This window comes from Pagrus major, chromosome 9 (genome assembly GCF_040436345.1).
Source record: "Pagrus major chromosome 9, Pma_NU_1.0".
In the NCBI taxonomy this organism is placed as follows: Eukaryota; Metazoa; Chordata; class Actinopteri; order Spariformes; family Sparidae; genus Pagrus; species Pagrus major.
Window position 1 is genome coordinate 15,340,790 of NC_133223.1, and position 20,167 is coordinate 15,360,956.

Below are 20,167 nucleotides of genomic sequence, written 5' to 3' on the forward strand. Positions count from 1 at the left end.
ATTGCCATTGATCCCACCAAACAATTCCACTTCCCCTCCCATTGCCGAAGAATGCTTCCCAGCAAAAAATAGAGCACCAGGGATGTAAGAAGAAAGGGGGAGGAAGAGGAGGAGGAGATGGAGGAGGAGAGACAGAAGGGAGGGCCACGGGGGGAAACACACTCTCGTGATGCCCCTGCTTTTCTTCGCGTGCCCCCTGTGTGGATGAACAGTTTGGCACTGGGACGACACAAAGCTCAGACGGAGTCCTCAAGAGCCAGATCCTGTTGATGTTCACAAGAAGAAGAAGAAGAAGAAGAAGAAGAAAGCTGAAGCAGCTCATCTTTGCATCCTCACCTGACAACTGTCCACTGAGTTAAAGGAAGACCTATATCACCAGGGGACGGTTACAGGAGCCTCTAATTGATCTGAAACAGCCTTCCAGACAAGTATCCGACTGCAGAAAAAGCAGGTAAGCCACAACATTAACATCAAAGTTGTCACACAACTCTAACTCAAAAGGATGCAGATAATTGGGGAACACTTTCAGCATCTTACTTGGGGTGAGAGGCCTGGTGTGCATTAGAGTCCCTGTCCTCTCCAGCAGGTACAGTTGTCCCCATGCTCTCTCCAGCTCTGTCCTTCTTTCTCTCTCCCTCCTCTCTGCTCATAACTCTCGCTAGAGACAGATATATTCAAACAAAGTGCTGCACTGGAGACCTTAACAAATAGAGCCACCAGCAATGCGTACATACTTTATGAAGACTTTGAGGAGTTATGATCTCTGCGGTGTCTCAGGGGCAAAAGTGTGAAACTCTGATTTAATGCTGTCACAAATGTCCCACACAGTTCCTCGTCTCTACACAGAAATGGTGTTAGGGCAGTCGTAATTTTTTGTTGCTGAAAATTTCTCTGACCAGTTTTTAATAAGGTGAACTAATCAAACTTCTTTGGCTCTGACAAAAGCAGGAATTCATGCCGCTGTGCATTCATCTTGATTGACAAAATGCACTAATACAAATGTGTCAATCAATTAACCAAAGTGTAAATGAAATGCACATCTGCCCTGCTGAGGCTTTAAACAAAGAAGTGAAAGCCACAAGTTTTTAAGACTGATTTAATGTTTAAATAAGTGATAAGTAAGGAGGAAGTATTCACATTATTTACTAAAGTAAAAGTATCAATCACAGTGAGAAATACTTTTCATTAAAAGTAAATGTCATGTAATTAAGATGTTACCTCTGGAAAAAAGTGCAAGAACACAAGCAGAAACAAACTGTACTTCAAGTATAAGAGTAAAAATACTTAGTATGCAGGTAATACAGCCTTGTGTTGTCATTGTTGTTTAAAGGTGCATTATGTAGTTTTTGTGAAAGCATTTTAATCAGAAGAGAAAGATCTTTATGCCTTAACAAACTAAATAAACAAACTCTCTTTGTTTTCACGACTGAATCAACAAACTGACCTTAAAAGACAACACAATGTCATACTGTTTTACTTTGTTTATATTTGGCAGACCCTGCCACCTTTCTAGCTTCGAACAGTGTTCTGGGGACATTTTTTTCCTCTGAGAACAGCTTGTTTATTCAGTCATGGAAAAAAATCTATATTTCCTTAGTTATTATTTCCTTATCAATATTGTAAATAATACCCTTCTGAGTTTCTGATTTTTTTTTCTCCAAAACTACATAGTGCCCCTTTAAACACTGGATAATTATTACCTATGTATGTTAATGACGTAGTCAGCTTTAGTGGAGCTCATTCTGCCTGTTTTATACTATCAGGTGGTTTAATTTACTGTTTAAAGTTAATAAAGCATAAATTATGTTCATTATAGGTTTTTTTTTTAATCTTAATCTGAAAAAGAACAAGTAACTATGCTATTAAACACATTTAGTACAGTGAAAATCACAGTATTTCCTCTGAAATGCAATGAAAAGTAGCAAGAGAAGTGCCTCCGAACAAATTTAACTACGGAGTCCCTAACGCCGCCAGACAAAGTCACATGAAGTAATTCAACCTGAGTCTGTGCCAGTAGTTTTCTGTTTGAAACACTGAAAAATAACCAGCACCATGTCTTAACTCCCAGTAGAGTCATAAAAAGGACTTTATATTTCAGTGGAATATAACAAGCTAAACAACAGATGGTTCACTTGTATTACTGACTATGAAGATAGTCTTCAAAATAAAAACGATAAAAAAACAAAATAAACAAAAGATCAAAACAAGCCAAACATTGAATCCATCGTCCTCCCTGAAAAAGCAGCAGCTATGCAGGAACTTCAATTGGGACTGTGTTCGTCAGAATTTTCCTCCATGAAACACCTTGCAGCTGTCTGGCCGGAGGGTTCCAGTGTAATGCCATATGCAGATAAACAATAGATCATAACAGGGCTGTGGGTCTGTGTACAGTAGTGGGCAGATGAAGAGCCAGACAGCCATGTAAGGTAGCAGGCAGCACATCGGCCCGCTGGCTTCTGCTGGTGTGACTGATATATGGCATAATAGATCCACGCCGGCCTGTAAGTGGTGGCAACAGGTGACTCACATGAGTGGGAAGTGTTCTCCCCTCCTGCGTCCAGCATCGGATCCACTTTGTAGGTCACGCTAACCCAAACTCACCCCTGCCTCCAGCGAGCCAATACAGCTAAACTTAAACATGCTCATCCTTGATTGTAATCCCGGCACTCATGGGAGTGGTGCACACGCCAAACAGCTGCACACGTGTTAAAATACAAGCCAGGCTTCATATATGAGGTACTGTATGTCTTTTCAGCTTGAACTTTGACACACGTGCCAGCAGTCATTTAATGAAATAAATAATATTATATTTACTAAATCAAGTTCATAAGATGGCTTCAGAGAAAAAATAACAATCTCTGAGCTGAATATCTGCAGCCTGGGTATGTTTGGCATCCCGTGTGCAGTTCTGTTGATGTCAATGAGACTGATGAAATGTGTGTATAAATGTGTTAGCGCACAGCAGTTGTGTGGTTGGTCTGACATTTTCCTCCGCTCCACTCCACTCCGCTGTGGCTGTTCCACTGAAACATTGCTGAGCTGTCACAACACTGCAAAGCGAACCGCTACGGGCAAAGATATTTTGGTTAAAGAGCTCCTGACAGAGGCTTTTTGTCTGGAGTCCTTTAATATGAGCTGTAAAGGAGAGTTTACCTACTTTGGAAACTTCACTCCATGAGGGAGGTTCTTTGACTTTTTCCAGAGAGAACTGGAAACAAAAATTCAGTCTGAGAAAAAGACAACCAGCATACAGGAAACAACAAGTCAGATATATAACAATCATTAAACAAACCAGAGCCATAAAAAAGATCAGATAATAAAGCTTTACTTTCCCAAAGGGGAATGAACAAGTCTAGTCTGAGGGAAGTTTGCAGTTACTTCCATTTAAAAGGTGGATAATACCTGGTAGTTATGGGATCTTGAACAAGATTTAAATAGATAGATATGTGGTAGTTTGGAAGCTTGAGAGCAGGGCTGTCCAAAGTGGGGCCCACAGGCCAAAGTCGGCTGATTTTAGTTTAAAAAAAAAAAATCATAAATATGTATAGTATAAATTACTGTTCATCCTGTTTCATTTGGCATGAGGTAAAGTGCTCTTTATATATGTAGGATCCCTAATTATTATTTATTCTTCACGAAATGAGCAGGTCAAAGTTGTGGGAACTTGGGATCCTGGTACTATTTTGCTCCTTAACAATGAAATAAAATAAATCGGTCTTCACTTTTGGCCTGTGTCCCACCATTGAGTTTCAGCTTTGGCCCCCCAAGGGAAAAGTTTGGGCACCCCTGCTTCAGTATTTTAAATGAATATCACAAAGTGATTAATAATTTTTGTCTATAAGAAAGTCCATCCTACGTTGTGACAGAGAGAGAAATGACACGTCACGTGTAATATACCAGTAATGTACATTTATTCTGCTCAGTTACTATTGAGTTAACAAAGCATTATTATGTGACATTTATTAGTCTTTTTAGTTTAGTCGAATAAACAGAGGTCTTTCCTGACAAGTCTGGAAGTGAAAATCTAAACAAACACTACCTGAGATGAAGTTGCTGGCATTGCAGGGGGTCATATTGTGACATTGTTTAACAGAAACACACCTAAGTAGGATAATTTAGAGAGCTATCATTTCTGTGGATTGTACATTAGCGGTGGAATGATGTGTGCAGTGAAAATGAAGCCATATAGTCCAAATATTTGAGGTATTTCTGATCTGGAACAAACAGTAGAGCCATGTAGCTATAAAAATGTCTGACACCAGCCGTCCAAATTTGGCTCTCCACATATTTTTAGAATCTAACTCAGCTGTGAGCCTGTGTGGCCTAATTTGTCCTTCTGCAATGGTGATAAACTACAGACATTTTACCTGAAAAGGTGCTTTTTTCTAACTGTGTTACAACAATAAATGACTTTGTCAGGCGATGTGGTTGTTTAGAGGTGTATTGAGATCTTTGCTGAAAAATCTCCAGCGAATCCTTGTACTTAATGAACAACACTGTATAAATACTTTTTCCTCCACTGATGTCAGTCTAAACACGTACAGTTAAAGGGAAGCAGACCAAAGCGATGTATACCCCGCCATCTAATTGCCTGTGTGTTTATGAGGACGGCGTTGAGCCGGCAGTGTATCCTGGTCCTCTATGAGGATCCGGAGTCTGTCAAACAGGGCTTAGTGCTGAAAGGTGCAGATCACTGGAGGAATGTTTAAATCAACCCTGCCCCCTGTTGTCTCTGGACTGTGACACACTGCAGCCTGAGGGGAACCAGCTAGTGTTGGGTCTGAAGATCAGTTTTTATATTCTGAGAGAGAAATCGCTGTTCTCTCGTGTTACTAAACAAAAAAAATTACACTCAATTATTCTGTGAGAGACATAAATCTAAAACTCTTGATTTGTTGTTCAGCAGTAAAAAAAAACATGGCGTGATGGTCCCATAAAACTTCCATCCAAGGATTATTCAGCCTGAGGCTCTGCCACAGCCCCGACTGATTCTTGAACCAGAGTCACTCCCCTCTAAGGCAACATTTAGGCTGCTCCAACAGACCGCAGGATTTATTGTTGTGTTGCAGGGCAGAGAAAACACACGGCATTTATTCCTGTTACTCTGCAGCGAGTCACAGCAGCAGCCGTCACCTCACCGTGATGCAGTTTAGTAGCTGCTATTTCTCTCCGAGCTGCCTGGCTGCGGTCCAGACCGACTCAGTGTCAGTGAAGGCATGTCTGACTGGAAATTTAAATACAGTTTAAGTTTGTTTTAAAGTGTACTTTCTCACTTAGTTTATCATAATATCTCTCTCACACCTACCCTAGACTTTTTTTTTTCCATGAACTCGTTTTAACTCAACACTTCTTGCTCAGTACACACATACAAACTCTCAGAGGGACTCAGAGATCACCCCTTACACTTTGATCAACGTCAGAGAGGAATAATTCAGAAGTGCATAATACCCCATTTGCGCAATTCACCGTTCTGGATGCCTTATAACCAGACTGTCCATTACTCTGCCACAGAGATTATAAACAAATTTGACAGCCATGACGGTTTACAGGCAAACCAGGCCGCTCAGCACAGGGCACAATGTATGACAGTAAATCCATGGTTATTGCCAGGCATCCAGAGAGCCAGTAGGAGAACAGGTGTGACAGACAACCAATAGCAAAGAGGGTTTCTACAGAAGAGAAGAGCTCGTCTTTAACCTCTCTGCCACCTCCGCCTCCCACTCTTTTTAGTACCTTGTTCATTTTGTCCTTCGGAAATCATATTGTTTGAGATTACTTCCTCTGAGAACAGGAAGGGGCAGTCGAGGGAAAGACAAAGAGACTGAGAGCGCTGTGCTGACTGTGCCGTATGTATTCTTTCATGTATGTTCCCGGACTGACACGTTACTGCACCAATGGTGGAAAGTCAGTTCATTTACTCATGTGCTGCAAGTACACTGATGAGGATCTGAACTTCAGTATTTCTAGGCGCCCCAACCCCTCCAGACCCACACACACTGAAGATTTGATATATGGTAAACACACAAGATGACTTACATGTGGCATGATTGGTAGACCTACACTACAGCCTATGTATATTTTACTGCATCTATATATTTTATTATTTTGTTTATTTATATTTATATTCAAACGATTTTTTTTTTTATGGAAAACTTTTAAATTCGTAATATAAAGTATTTTGTGGCGCCATAGGAAGTTGGATGTCATCTGATAAGTTGCCTCCAGTGATGTCACCACTAGGTTGAATTGTGGTTAATGTAGGTGGCATTTATAAAAAGCAGTCTTTTCATACTGTTGGACTCATTATGGACAGTTATAATCAATCGATATAGCAAAACCAGAGATATCGCCTTTTTTATTCCACACATGCTTCTTCCTTTTTGAAACACGGCACCTACATTACCCACAATGCAACTTAGCGACTGAGTGACATCACAAAAGCCACAAAAGGCTTTATACTATGTACTAGTTACCCTTTAATGACTTTCTTGTACTGGATGCAAGAGTTTGGAGTGAACATAATAAGAGACTATCAAAACAGTTCATTTTGAATTAGTCCAGGGGGAGCTGTATTGTTACCAGAGTCTGCACAGGTGAGGAAAGACTGCTGTCAGTATGAGCTGACAAGAACGTCTATTATAACGTGTACCTTCTGCCATTGTGCTGTCTGGACTCTCAGCCTGTTTGTGATTTACTTCCTGTGAAGACCATCAGCATTATCCAAGGAGGGCTTCGAGCCAGTAGTTCCCTGAGTGGGACGAGGGCCAGCTTCACTTACTGGTGATCCAACTGGTCTCCAACTGGAGCCAGTGTGAAGTTATAACCAGTACTAAGAGCATGCTGGAAAAAAAGTGTCACACCACAAACTTTCCTATGGTATGCTTTGACGTATGAGTCTTGTTTGAGATTGAACATGTCCGCTCCCACGTGTTTTCAGGGGGATGTTTTGTTTCCCGGCTGTTTTACTGATAAAGAGCACAACGCTCTGATTTCACATCTCATTGCCATATATATACTTCATAGAGACAGTGAGGGAGGGGGAGACGGACTGAGGGACAGATGGTCATGGTCTTTTACATCATCTCTCTCACACATAGCCAGTGTCAGCCAGGCAGCTCAGAGCTGCACAGTGGACTTCACAATGGGAGTAACTTGTTATGGAAGCTTGTGGATTACTTGCAGAGGGAGATGAGGGGAGGTAAGAGAGAACTCCCTGTTTGGCTTTTCGTTTCACTCTCTACGATTGTAGTGATTAGACTGTGTATCCTACCTGACACACCGTTAAAATAACAGTTTGTTTTAACACACAGCTTTTGAGGAATGTATACATTTTCTTTAACTTTGCCAAGTAGGGCAGATGTGTGACGTGTCGGAAAAACCTGTCAAACTTTTACTTTCAGCCCTCTTTTCTTATCTTATAACTCATCAGTCTTTGATCTCTAACTGCAAAGTAAAAGCTGGCAGGAGGTATAAATGTACATAGTGCATAAAGATGTCAGAGGTCACCTCTTGTAGGAGTTTGATGGGTTTTCTTAACCCCTCAACGTCAGGGGTCATTTATTGCCCCCTTAAAGCTGTCTGGTGAGCTGCCTTATAGGGTCATTCTCGGCTGAGACTTGCCAGCCTGTAACTGCCATGTTTGGGTCTTACCAAAACTATCGCTAATGCTCGAGTCAAGAGGTGAAAGCACACACGCACAGTGGATAGATTGAGATCTGATTGACGCTCTCAGATGGAGCTCTAGAGGTTTTCATTGTTGCACAGAGGACAGCGGACATCAGAGCTGCTGATGTGAGTGAAGTCTGCCGGTCATGGTCCACAGGCGAGATCAGGCCCGGTCACGGCATCTAAAGGACAAAGTCTCCTAGCTCTGACTTGCCCGGTGGTGGCCGATCTGTGGTCTCTGTCATGTCTGTCATACGTAATTTGGAATTACGCACAGGGAATGTAAACACACGTAACATAATATTGAATCATTTTCTCTTAAAACAACTTCTTTATTTACTTTTACATTACTCCAGAACTTCCTCTCCCCCTATCTCTCTCTTGGGAAAATGGTTGTTCTCATGCCAGCGTCCAGTCCTCAAGCAATTCACAGGCAGAGAGGCTATTTTTATGCATATGATGCCACACTCACACCCAGGTCATTTCATCTGTAGGAGTGTCTACAGCTCTCTGTGACTGATTATTTCTCTTCTCTCCCTTTCTACCCTCCTCTCTCTTTCTTCATCCACCTCAGAGACTTTCCACCTCTAGAGCTTTCCATCTTTTCTCTCCTCCCTCTCCACCCTTTGTGTCAGCAGCGATGGGGGACTGGAGTCTCCTGGGGAATTTCCTAGAGGAGGTCCAGGAACACTCCACCTCGGTCGGGAAGGTCTGGCTCACCGTCCTCTTCATCTTCCGCATCCTGGTGCTGGGCACGGCAGCCGAGTCGTCCTGGGGCGACGAGCAGAGCGACTTCCTGTGCGACACCCAGCAGCCCGGTTGCACCAACGTGTGCTACGACAGCGCCTTCCCCATCGCCCACATCCGCTACTGGGTGCTGCAGATTGTCTTCGTGTCAACGCCTTCCCTCATCTACATGGGCCACGCCATGCACACGGTACGCAGGGAAGAGAAGCAGAGGAGGAAGGAGCAGGAGGAGAGGGAGGCGAGAGAGGAAGGTGGAGGAGACCTGGAGGGGGAGAAGGAGTACCTTCAGCAGAAGGAGAGTGGAAAAGCGATGACAACTGATGGGACTGTCCGTGTTCGCCTGAAAGGTGCGCTGCTGCAGACTTACATGCTGAGCATCGTGATCCGCACAGTGATGGAGGTGACGTTCATCGTGGTGCAGTACCTGATCTACGGCATCTTCCTCAATTCGTTGTACCTGTGCAAGGCCTGGCCCTGCCCCAACCCCGTCAATTGCTACATGTCCCGACCCACGGAGAAGAACGTCTTCATCATCTTCATGCTGGTGGTGGCCGGTGTGTCTCTGCTGCTCTCCGTGTTGGAGCTCTACCACCTCGGCTGGAAGAGCATCAAGAGGTGCGTACGAAAGAAGGCGATACAGAGGAACAACCACAGAGCTGTGACGGTGGCAGTGTCTGCCACCTTGGAGCCAAACAGCCCCACTCGCCCCTCGGCCTCCTGCACCCCGCCCCCTGACTTCAGCCAGTGCCTAGCGGCCCCGAGCTCCATGAACCCCATGACCTCGATGGCCTCTCATCCCTTCAACAACAGGATGGCACTGCAGCAGAACTCGGTCAACTTGGCCACCGAGCGGCATCACAGCTGCGACAACCTGGAGGACGAGGAAGACTTCCTGAGGATGAGATATGAGCAACCGCCCACAGAGCTGCCCAACAGCTGCTCCCCGTCCCCTCTGCTGCACTCCGGCTTCATGAAGGACAAACGCCGGCTGAGCAAGACCAGCGGGAGCAGCAGCCGGGCTCGCCAAGACGACCTGTCAGTTTAGACTCGGAACCATGGGAGAGGAGAGGGGACTGGACCTTCAGAGCCAAAGAGACGGAGATCGAAAGATTGGCTTAGGAAGAGTCAAAAAGTGAAATTTCCGGCATTGTAGTCTGACACTTGACTGTAGAGGACGGACTAAATGTTCACTTTAGAAAGAGACACTGAGATCTGAGTTAGTGGACCATGTAAACTTGACATGTGTGACAGCCCAGAGCTTGACAAGCTGACAACTAAACTGCAAAAGAAAAATAATTAAATATAATAAAAACAGGGTAACGGGTGTGACACCTGAATATTGCACATTTAATGTTTTAGTTCAACAGAACCAAAAATGAAGAGAGATAAAGAGGCTTTAAAGTGAGAATGACACGATGCTTGGTGTGAGATGACGCAGGGAAACAGTTTATTACAAGACAAAATACGACACACATCTCCACTATTCACTTTTAAATAGTACAACCAACAGTTTCTTTCTCCCACTGCAAAAAATAAGATTCATTAAAAGAGACATATTATGCTCATTTTCAGGCTCATAATTTTATTTGGGTTACTACTAGAATGGGTTTACATGCTTTAATGTTAAAAAAAAACAAAACATCAGATTTCTGCAGCACTTTATTCGCCTCTGTCTGAGACGCTCCTGTCTCTTTAAGGCCTCCTGAATACCCAGTCTCCTCTGATTGGTCAGCTTGCACACGCCTGAGCCAGCACCGCTAACAACAACAGAGCAGCTGTGCTAAACCAATTCTTACATGCCAACCTAGCCGCTATGCATAAAATATGTGAAAGTTTGACGTATTGACATAGTGTGATGTCACAAAGTCATGGAATTAAAGGCGGGACTACTGACGAGGCGTTTCAGGAGCAGTGTTTTGTGTGGGAGAGAGGAGCTTCTGTTGGTGCGGACTTTGGGCTTTTTAACTTTCAAGATCTTTTACATGCACAATAACAGAAATAAGTAATATAAAAAACACTGAAGGACAGGAAAAACTGAAAAAAAATGTGTCTCCTGCAGGAACTTTAATATGCAATAAAACTGTGAAGCTTGCCAGTATATAAATTGGATTTTTTTCTGTGGAGCACATTTTCAGTTCATAAAGGTAAAGTGCCTTAACAAGAGTGAAAATATCTCTCTTTCCACATAACATGTTTCTATATAGATTTTTTCCAAAAGTCATTGCCAAAGACTGTCAATTTAAAGTGAGCCATATGTCTATTTGTTAATCTGATTGCACTACACCTGCAGGTCAACATTCTTAATGTAACTCAAGAATAATCTACTTTAGAATCTAAGATAGTGTGAGTGAACTGTATTCATTAGTTTGTATTTGAATGGAGCCTTTGTGTGCAGAAGTGATGAGAGAATGTAGCCTGATTTTTAGGATTTTCCTTTTAAAGGGATTCAAGACTGCTTAGATGCTGTTATGAGGAGATCCGGCCACTGGGTGGCAGCATTGCACTTAACGTTTCTCAGTTTCTCTCCTGGAGCCATTGTGTAAATACTGAATTTGTCCCTATGCAATATATGTTTCAGTAGATGTCTTTGAATGTATTTTATTTCATTTCCAGTGTCTTGTTCTTACTATATGCAGAATAATTTTACAGGTTGTGTGTGATAGCTGTTTTTTTAAGTTTAATCCTACATATTTCCCACAGCAAACATTCAGCCTGCTGTTCAGTCACTGCAGCTTCTGGTTCATTCACACAGACCTTTATGCAATAAATGTCATCACTAACCCATCACAAATCAATAAATCATCAACTGTACAATCTGCTCTCTGTCATCCCTCAGTGTGTGTGATTAATTCAAGTACTTCTTCGATCTTTGTGCTATCGACATATGAAGATGTATGTGTGATACAAAAGGACAGGATAGATGCTATTACCAGCTGTACTCTGATGAAGAACATACACATGTGAAGGGTTTCCTGCTTTTTTAGATCAGAATCTTATCACCATTTGCATTTCTCAGTCTGTGCTCACAAGAGAGGACCTGCAGGAGACAGACTGGGGAAGATGCACAGTATTTACACAAACAAAGACTGTCTCGCCATCTCTGCCAGGAAGCTGAGCGCCAATATCCAACTCAGTCTGTCACATGCTGAACCGAGCTGAAAGCTGCAGTAGATGATGCCGTTTTTGTTTGTTGGTTGCAGATATATTTTACCCTGGATGATGACTCCACGTTGAAGTCCTTTCTCTGAAAATCACCCATGAGTAGGGCTGAGGCGATGTTTTTATGCACTTGTAAGGGTATTTGTTGTCTGCTTTTCTTATTTATTCAAAAAAATGTAACCAAGATGAGCATATAAGGTGGAATATGCTTTTCTAATTTCAGTCTCTAAACCTCTTGTTATTTTGAACAATACTGCATAAACCTGTATGAGGTTTATTTAAATGATTGACACCACCACAGGGTTTGGAAACGAAATAAATCTGCATTAAGGATGGAAGGTGAGGACTACACTGCTAAAAAGGAAAGTTCACATACAAGAAATAAACACTGAATTTGAGGAGAAAATGACTTTATGAAATTAGCTGTTCAAAGGTTTGGAATTAGTGGAAAATGCTAATTTTCATCAATCTTCATCAAATCACCAATTTAAGTAGAGAAATACTTAATACAAGTGGAGTATAAAGCTGCTGTAATTGTTTATTAAATTAAAGAAAATGGTACGTGACCTCAATCTATTTATTTTAGCTTGTTTTACCAGTACATTATTCAATTTTTAGAGTTCCTGATTAATTGAGGCATATAAGACACCACAGGGGTCAGTTTAAGAAGATAATTTCATATTCCCAAATCTATTATATTACATTTTTGCCAGCACAGAACTTTTTGCAGTGTATCATTCAGTGGTGGAAAAAGTATTCAGATAATTTACTTAATCAAATGTGAATCAACATTTTAACCTTAGCAAAATCTACTAGTCATTGCTGAATGGATGTTTTCAGAGCTTTGTATGGGCTAAAATATCGCTCCTGATGGATTAACATTCAAGCAGCTACTTCTTACTTCATACACTTGTGGGCACAACAATGCATCATATTATATCATTTTATAATCTCTTATATTATGCGTTTTAGAAATTTCCCTCTGCAATGTAGCAGAGTGAAATTAGTATAAATAAAAAACAAATGTAGGACAAAAACTCAAAATGACACATTCACATGTAGGCCCACCCTTTTCTTAAAGTTACTGTAATAAACTCAACAGAGTCAATGCTATTTCTCAATTGCTAGATTAACAATTCACAATATTTAGAAAACAGCCATTAGAAAATGATTACATGTACCAAATTACATTAATAAATTCACAGTTATTTTCTGGTTCGTTCTTTTCATAATGGAGGAGTCGTGGAGTAGATATTTTATTGTGCCTTCTGTATCACTATAAAGACTACATTTGTTGTTGATTGCTCTAACAAACTTTAACACTGAAGCCTGGTGACGTGCAGATACACTTAGGCCCTGTAGAGGGCAGCAGCACACTTTCCATCGCAAATCTGTAAAAAGAAGAAGAAGAAGAAGCAGAAGAAGAAAGGTGAGCGTGTAATATAGCCGTCGGGAAATGTAGTTCTATCCTGGTTGCTACCACCTTTACCTCTATGGCAGAGTGGCATCAGCTGCCCTACACTTCCCGACACCTCCTCTGGTTTGAACCGGTGGCTACAGCGGCCGAATGACAAGTGAATTTATCGTTTACATCCACTGAACACTGTGTTTGCTATAGAGAGAAGTGGAAGAACTACGTTTTAAAAGTAAGTAGTTGTATTATACCTGCGATAGGAGAGCGTCGCTGTGATGCTACAGTTAGCTCGGCTGACTGTAGAGACGAAGGCTGAACTTCGTTTTATCACGTTGTGTCGCAACTAGCTAGTTTTGTAAGAGTTAACGTTAGCATTGTGCCCACTGATGTTTTCATAACGTGCTGCAGGGACCAACGAGGTTGTGTTGAAACGAGTTGGCTAATTCAGCTTATCTGTGGTGTGAATAGTTCGAGGATGAAGGAGCTTTATTGCCTAACTAGGCTAGTTAAAATAAATATATTTCACAAGAGAGGAAAGGTTTGAGAAGAAACGCTGTTACGCCCCCTGAAGAGCCCGTTAGACCAGCTAGTGCTCCAGCTTGGCTCCTCGCTTGTCAGCCTTTAAATAACTTCACGTAACGTCACATAAGATCAAGAACCTTGTTGTTGTTTTACCTTGTGTAGATTGCTACCTCTGCTTTACATCAGCTAGACTTAGTTTAGATTACTGCTACTGCATCATCATCATCATCATCCTCGACATCATTGGACTTACCAGGAAATTTGATTTGGTCCTTTGACGCAGGTTTGTACTTGATATTAAAAAAAAACCTGTAGCTGAAAGTAGATCGAAGATGATTAGTCGGCTGAAAGTCAAGTGTAGTCGATCACCCAGAAAAATGAGCCTATTAAACAGCTGTTGAATCATTTCAGTGAAAATGCCAAAAGATGATCTCGTTTCAGCTTCTCCGATTCGGCGCGTCAAATTGAATTTCTTTAGGTTTTGGACAGTTTGGAGAGAACAAGACATTTTAAGACGTCATTTTGGGCTGAGAGAAATTGCGATGAGCATTTTGTCACGATTTTTCTAGATGTCACACTGTATACAGCTGTTATGTTATGGATGTGCTTGAAGTTACACAATTTGCTTGCCATTTCTGGATATTGGCTACATGAGCAGTAAATAATAAAGCACTGCAGCACTTACAAATAAATTATGTGGGATCAGATCAGTGCATAGATTCGTGTACCCCCTGATAAGGATTCCAGCATTTAAAGCAACATTATGTGGGATTTTGGCGTTTGGGTCCAGACACCATTCACCCTTTTACAAGAGACTGTACTATCAACATGATTTTGAAGCTGTTATTTGAGGGTAAAAAAAAGTTACATAGTGTTACTTTAAGGTAGTATTGGTGGCATTTCTTCGATACTGATACTTTTCAACATTTCATAGACCAGCGAATAATCAAATAATTCAGGCTTGAAGCTTGAACTGATGTGTTGTGAGACTGCTGTGTCTAACGTTGTTAATGATATTAACCCTAAGTGTGTAGTTAATTCAGACACCTAAAAAATAGGTTTATTTTGTTCACAGCCCAGCCATGAGGAGTCTTTGGACCAAAGCAGGTGTCGTAGGTTCAGTGTCGATGGCTTTTGGTTCAATGTGGTGGTCACAGAAGAAGACTGAACCAGACCAGGTTTCTTCGACCTCAGCTGACAAAAACCCCAGTTCTCCCTACGAACTCAAACTGGTGCAAGTCCTGTTCCGACATGGTGCTCGAACGCCGCTAAAGTCAATACCTGATGTGATGGAGGTAAAACTTATATTCCCGCTTTTCATCAACTCATTTATTACTTGTGTCTCTGATATCTCCATGTATTAAGAACAAAGTTCTTTGGGCACATTTGTCTCGTCAAAGGTCCAGTGGGTGCCAACGCTCTTGGACCCTCCACCACACACCCACATCGACTATGTTGTGACAGATCTTGAAGGCGGCCCCAAGCCCCCGGCTCCTGTAGAAGACAGCTACCGGAAGAACGTACTGACCGTGAGTAGGTGTGTTTTGTGGTGCTGAATGCAGTCGGGCAAGATAAGAGCTCAACAATCAGAATCAGGCCCAACTTGTGTAGTTGGTTCCTGGTAAGACGCATTGTAGGAGGTTAATGGTTAAATGATTTTTACTGCAGACATTTGGACATGTGCTAACTGGAAAAGCATAGCTGTAATTAGTAACATAACATAGTTTCATGGAGGAGTGTCTCAGCCAGGCTGTGACATTGTGCAATCTGGCACAGTTTACCAGGACAAGAGTCACCAGTCGTGTTGTTAACTCCATCTTTTTTCTGCTATGATAAGTGGTAAAGGCCCTTTGTTTCATATGTTTTACAATAACTTGTGTGTAATCAAGTTGAGACTTTGGATTAAACACTTTTTATAGATCGTTTCTTTTATAGATGTGAAACACCGTGTGGATTCAGGATGTGCACTCTTATTCATCCTGTTAGCCTCCCTCCCTCTAGTGGCCACTAGGATTCATTACAAAGCCATTTGGATGACATTAAAGTGGGTTCATTCATTCACCTCCTCTCTGTAATGCTGCTGAACTGTGTGTAGAGCTCCCCGGTGAGATATTGTGTCCTGTTTGCCAGCCATGGCATCCATGGAAATGATAGTTTCCTGTGCTGAGTTAGCTGCTTTGCTAAAGAGGTTTACTGCACTGGATTTAGCTCAGAAATCTAAATCCCACAATATGGACTCCCGCCATGCTTGAACCGCTCTGGATTCCTGCATGCCATCGCAGATGTGCGTCTGTTAGGCCACATCTGGGAGTAAAACTCGGTCCTGTTTGTCGCAGGGTGGCACCTTCCCCGGTCAGCTGACCACGGTGGGCATGCAGCAGCTATATGAGCTGGGCAAGAGGCTGAGGGGGAAATATATCGAGGAGAGTCATTTCCTCAACTCCGCCTTCAGCCCAGCTGAGGTCTAGTAAGTGTTGCAAGAGCACAAACACCTTTTTTTGTACTTTACAGTGTTAATACATTGGCTTAATGAGTGCAGTATAAAAGATATCAGCCTAAATGTTTCAAGTTGGCTGCCTTCCATGACCTATTTTTTCCATTTTTAGCATACGCTCCACTAACATTGTGAGGACCATTGAATCTGCCAAGTGCCTAGTAGCTGGGCTCTTCCAGCAGAAACAAAAAGGTAGGCTAGGAAGCCACATGTGCATGATGTTATTTATTCTGTTCTGGATTCATCTAATCTGTTTGTGTAATTTTCTGTTCTACCTGAAGAAATTGTGTCCATCTTGACAACGGAGGCAGAATCTGAAATCCTGTATCCTAACTACCACGGATGCAAGGTGCTCAAAATCCTTGGCAGGTATGTGGAGTTTATTTTCATACCAAGCCTCAGACATCCCATGCACTAGCCACCCAAACCTGGAATCTTGAATAATGTGTTGTGCAAAATTATAAGCCGAGTTGAGATGCCTCTGACAGGTTGTCATAGGGCGTCTGTGTTTTGCGGCTGACACTGTGTGTGTTCTGTGCAGCCACCGCTGGGCAGAGTCGTCCACTCTGCCAGACATTGCAGCAGACCTGCAGAGCATCCAGAGCGCGTTGGGCATCGCTGCTCACCAGCACGTCGACTTCATCCTCATTAGGGACGACATGGTTGCCAGAGAGGTGACGCTGCCACGCCATGATTCATATGACTTTTATTAGGTCTCACCACAAGCTATCAGAATACATACCATTATTATGAAGAGTAAGCCTGGCTGGAGGTGGAAACCTAGCGAGCTGTTAAGTTATGCAAGATGAAACTCTGTAAGAGAGGTCATCAAGTTTAAAGAGATTAATAACAGATTCAGCATATTTGAGTTTAAACACTGAGAGCGATATTTTAGAATAAGTTCCTATTGACTTCATAATTGCATACATGGCAAATCTAAAGACTTCTAATTCAGTCGGTAAAAGAAATTCATTACTGAACGAGAGACTGAAAATCATCTTTTCTGTAGTTGAATGAATAGGGTAATATCAGAGTTTAAAGGGGCATATTTTTCGTAGATGTTCAAATAACCATCTTTTAAATGTGCACACTGGGGCCACTAAAGGATCTGAAACAGGGCCGAAGGGGCGTCTTCATTGGGATTTGATGAGTTTTCTTTTTCCCTCACAAGCCAAAGCCAAATACTGAAGCTCTAACTTACATACTCGCTAATGTTTGGATCCACCTGTTATCAGCTACAACTCATTGAAACAAATTACAGACACATTTTTGAGTCACTACAGCTATAATGCACTTAGAGGATAGGTTCACCCACAAATGAAAATTCAGTCATTGTCAGTCATTAACCTGCAGCCATGGTAGAAGTTTCCTTTTAACGTTTTTTGTTGCTGTACACTCAGACACACGGCCTTCCCTGCCCAGCGGTGCTGGACACTTGGAGGAATACAGTGGAGCAGAGAGCTGTGGACATGATCTGCCACGTGTACGAACCCAGCAAGAGGTAAGACTAAACAAAGTCGGCACAGGAGACACTTCACCTGACCCTTTTGTTTTCAACAAACCACCTGTAATTCTCTTGCTGTGTTTTTGGCAGAGAGAACCTGCAGCTGTGTGTGGGACCCCTCCTGCACACATTGTTATCCAACATTGACGAGAAACTAAATGATACCTCATCGGAGCCAAACAGGTTGGACACATCGGGATGGACGCACCCTTTTCTTGCACAAGCTTGATTGTGTTTGGTCTTTGAACGATCCACTGTTAAAATCCTCTCTCAAACAGGAAGTTGTTTTTGTACTCTGCACACGACACCACGTTGATTCCCTGTCTGATGGCTTTTGGGGTTTTTGACATGAGATGGCCACCATACGCTGCCGATATCACTCTGGAGCTGCACCAACACCGGCAGACCAAAGAGGCCTTTGTGAAGGTGTCATACATAGGCCAGGTAGGGGGTGAGAATGTGTCTGCGTGTCTTTATCTGACAAACTGCTGTTTGTTTCCTTGTGTTTCACTCCAAGTTACTTGTCTTTTCTGCAGGATCAACTTATACAAGGTTGTAGTGGAGTCTACTGCCCCCTGGAGGAGTTCAAACAGGCCCTCTCAGCGTACTCGTTGAGCTCTGAACTCTACCACTCACTTTGTAACAACACTGAGGGCTTGACCAAGCCCTGAACATGTCTCAACACAGTGCTACATGACATTACACTCTGACAGTTGCCACACATCATGCTTTTTTTTTTCTTTTTTTTTTAAAACGTCCTCACTTCTCAATCCATCCAGCCACTCTGTCATTATACCTCACTTGTTGAACTACACCAGGGGTAACTTTGGTGAGCGCACAAGTCCTGGATTAAAGCCTCTTTTAGTTTAGAATTTTTATTTCACAACTTTCATGTAACCATGGCAGCATTTTTTTCTATAGAGGTAAATTAATTTAAGGATTATTGCATATTGACAAGAGTATGTGTTGAAGATTTTGCTATACAGTGTATGCCTGATATCAAATGTCTGTTTGCATGCACTTAGTCCGTTTGGCTTTAATGATGAAGGCTGGCATTATTCCATGTTTTTTCTCATTGTGAACAATTAAAACAAAAAGTCTTTCCATCCCTCAGATGACAAATACATAGTTTCATATAATTAATAATTCCTTAAGACAGCCGGACACTAGTTTTCACAAATGTTGTGGCAAATTTGGTATTCTAGTGAGTATTTACAACTAGGACAGTGACTACAGTGCCCATGTTCTTTGCAATGAAGGTTCATGTCACCCAATGAAGTGGTGTGTGGCACTTAAATGTGTTTTGTTTAGTTTTAGACAAAACTGGAGCAATATGGCATAGAGCAATAACTATACCAGGCAATACATGTTAGTAGGTTAAAAACTAAGTTGGTTTTGCTCTTTTGGGGGGGTATTGAAAAGAACAATAGAGTATTATCAGCCTTTTCCTTAAAATATCTAATAGGTTGACCAATGTGGCATCATCAATGCCTGTATTTGATCACTGACACAACTCAGCCAATTTGGTTGTGTTCACAATCAAATCTTTCATAATCACATCATTCCTCAGGGGAATACTGAGTATTTCATGTACTGTATCTAATGTTTATTAACAAATGGGTGCAGAGAGTGGATTGTACATTAGTGTGTAGCTGAATGCCTTCATAATCATATAGAGCCTGTAGAAAGGGAAGTGTTTTAAGAGTGAAACATTAGGTTGCCTTCTTATTGGGAGTATCAGACCACAGTATAATGTAGGCATGAATACATGTCCATTATACACACCTGAGTTACCTATACGCACATGTGTTACAATAACACGCATTGTACCTCATAAGGGGCAATTTCCCATGATCTGCTGCTTAAAATGTGAAAGTTTGGTTTGGATTGATGAGACATAAATAAAGATTTCAATCAATGTTAAGACTCTTTCTTTAAGGGGTTCTGTACCTTTCCTACCAGCGAGTGAAGATTTAAAACTTTGGTTAGACAAGCAGGACTAGTTTAGTTGAGTTCAAATGCAACAACTTGGTTGCATCTATTTTAGAAGTGTGATGTCCTCTGAAAATAGCTCTCAGTAAGTACCTCCTGATAAAACTTGGCAATGCTGCTTCTTGGTATGACTTGCTCTCTTTGTTCCAGCTAAATGTTGGTGAGCTGGTTTGACGTGTAGAATGACAAAGACACCACCTGGTCCACATAACTGACTACATGTGAATAGTCGAGAGCCACGTGGACACATACACGCACACACACTCCATAGACAACATGTATATACCAAAACAATATCTTTTATTTGTAGTCCATCACCACAGCCCTGGTAGGCTATTCTGCACCAAAGCCAATGGAGAAACACATGACAAGCTTATACAATAGAGAAAAGAGAGGAAGTCAACTGGATGGTAAGCAGTATGTGTTTACATTTCTGTGTGTCTCACTCTGGACACCACACCTGCCTTACTAATTTCTTTTTACCAGATCTACCTAGCTCTAGTTCTATAACACCTGGCATACCTGCTGTGGCATTCAGCCATGCCTGTCCCATTCTGCTGACCGTTTGGGGATTATTGCTGTGGGAATGATTATTACCCAGAGTCAACAAGAGAGTCAAAACAAAACAGGAACACAACAGGAACAAGAAGAACACACATAGCACATCTGG

At 42.0% G+C, this 20,167-nt stretch overlaps 2 protein-coding genes across 2 annotated transcripts; both read left to right on the forward strand.

The window, feature by feature from the left end:
• Window positions 1-225: 225 nt before the first annotated feature.
• gja5a (gap junction protein, alpha 5a) lies at window positions 226-11,210 on the forward strand. The gene is made up of 2 exons (XM_073472994.1): window positions 226-451; window positions 8,240-11,210. The coding sequence occupies exon 2, from the start codon at window positions 8,306-8,308 to the stop codon at window positions 9,455-9,457; it is 1,152 nt and encodes a 383-aa protein (XP_073329095.1). The 5' UTR covers window positions 226-451; window positions 8,240-8,305; the 3' UTR covers window positions 9,458-11,210.
• A 1,928-nt stretch (window positions 11,211-13,138) lies between these two features.
• On the forward strand, window positions 13,139-19,423 carry acp6 (acid phosphatase 6, lysophosphatidic). Its single transcript, XM_073473615.1, has 11 exons — window positions 13,139-13,217; window positions 14,583-14,802; window positions 14,908-15,036; window positions 15,844-15,974; window positions 16,114-16,193; window positions 16,283-16,370; window positions 16,543-16,675; window positions 17,402-17,502; window positions 17,596-17,688; window positions 17,784-17,949; window positions 18,042-19,423. The coding sequence occupies exons 2-11, from the start codon at window positions 14,590-14,592 to the stop codon at window positions 18,174-18,176; spliced, it is 1,269 nt and encodes a 422-aa protein (XP_073329716.1). The 5' UTR covers window positions 13,139-13,217; window positions 14,583-14,589; the 3' UTR covers window positions 18,177-19,423.
• Window positions 19,424-20,167: the final 744 nt, after the last annotated feature.

Excerpts from the sequence above, each read along its gene's own strand:
- gja5a (XM_073472994.1), top strand. The coding sequence starts at position 8,306 with ATGGGGGACTGGAGTCTCCTGGGGAATTTCCTAGAGGAGGTCCAGGAA.
- acp6 (XM_073473615.1), top strand. The coding sequence starts at position 14,590 with ATGAGGAGTCTTTGGACCAAAGCAGGTGTCGTAGGTTCAGTGTCGATG. Across the intron at positions 15,037-15,843 it reads ACCGGAAGAACGTACTGACC|GGTGGCACCTTCCCCGGTCA; the intron begins GTGAGTAGGTGT and ends TGTTTGTCGCAG. Across the intron at positions 17,950-18,041 it reads AGGTGTCATACATAGGCCAG|GATCAACTTATACAAGGTTG; the intron begins GTAGGGGGTGAG and ends TCTTTTCTGCAG.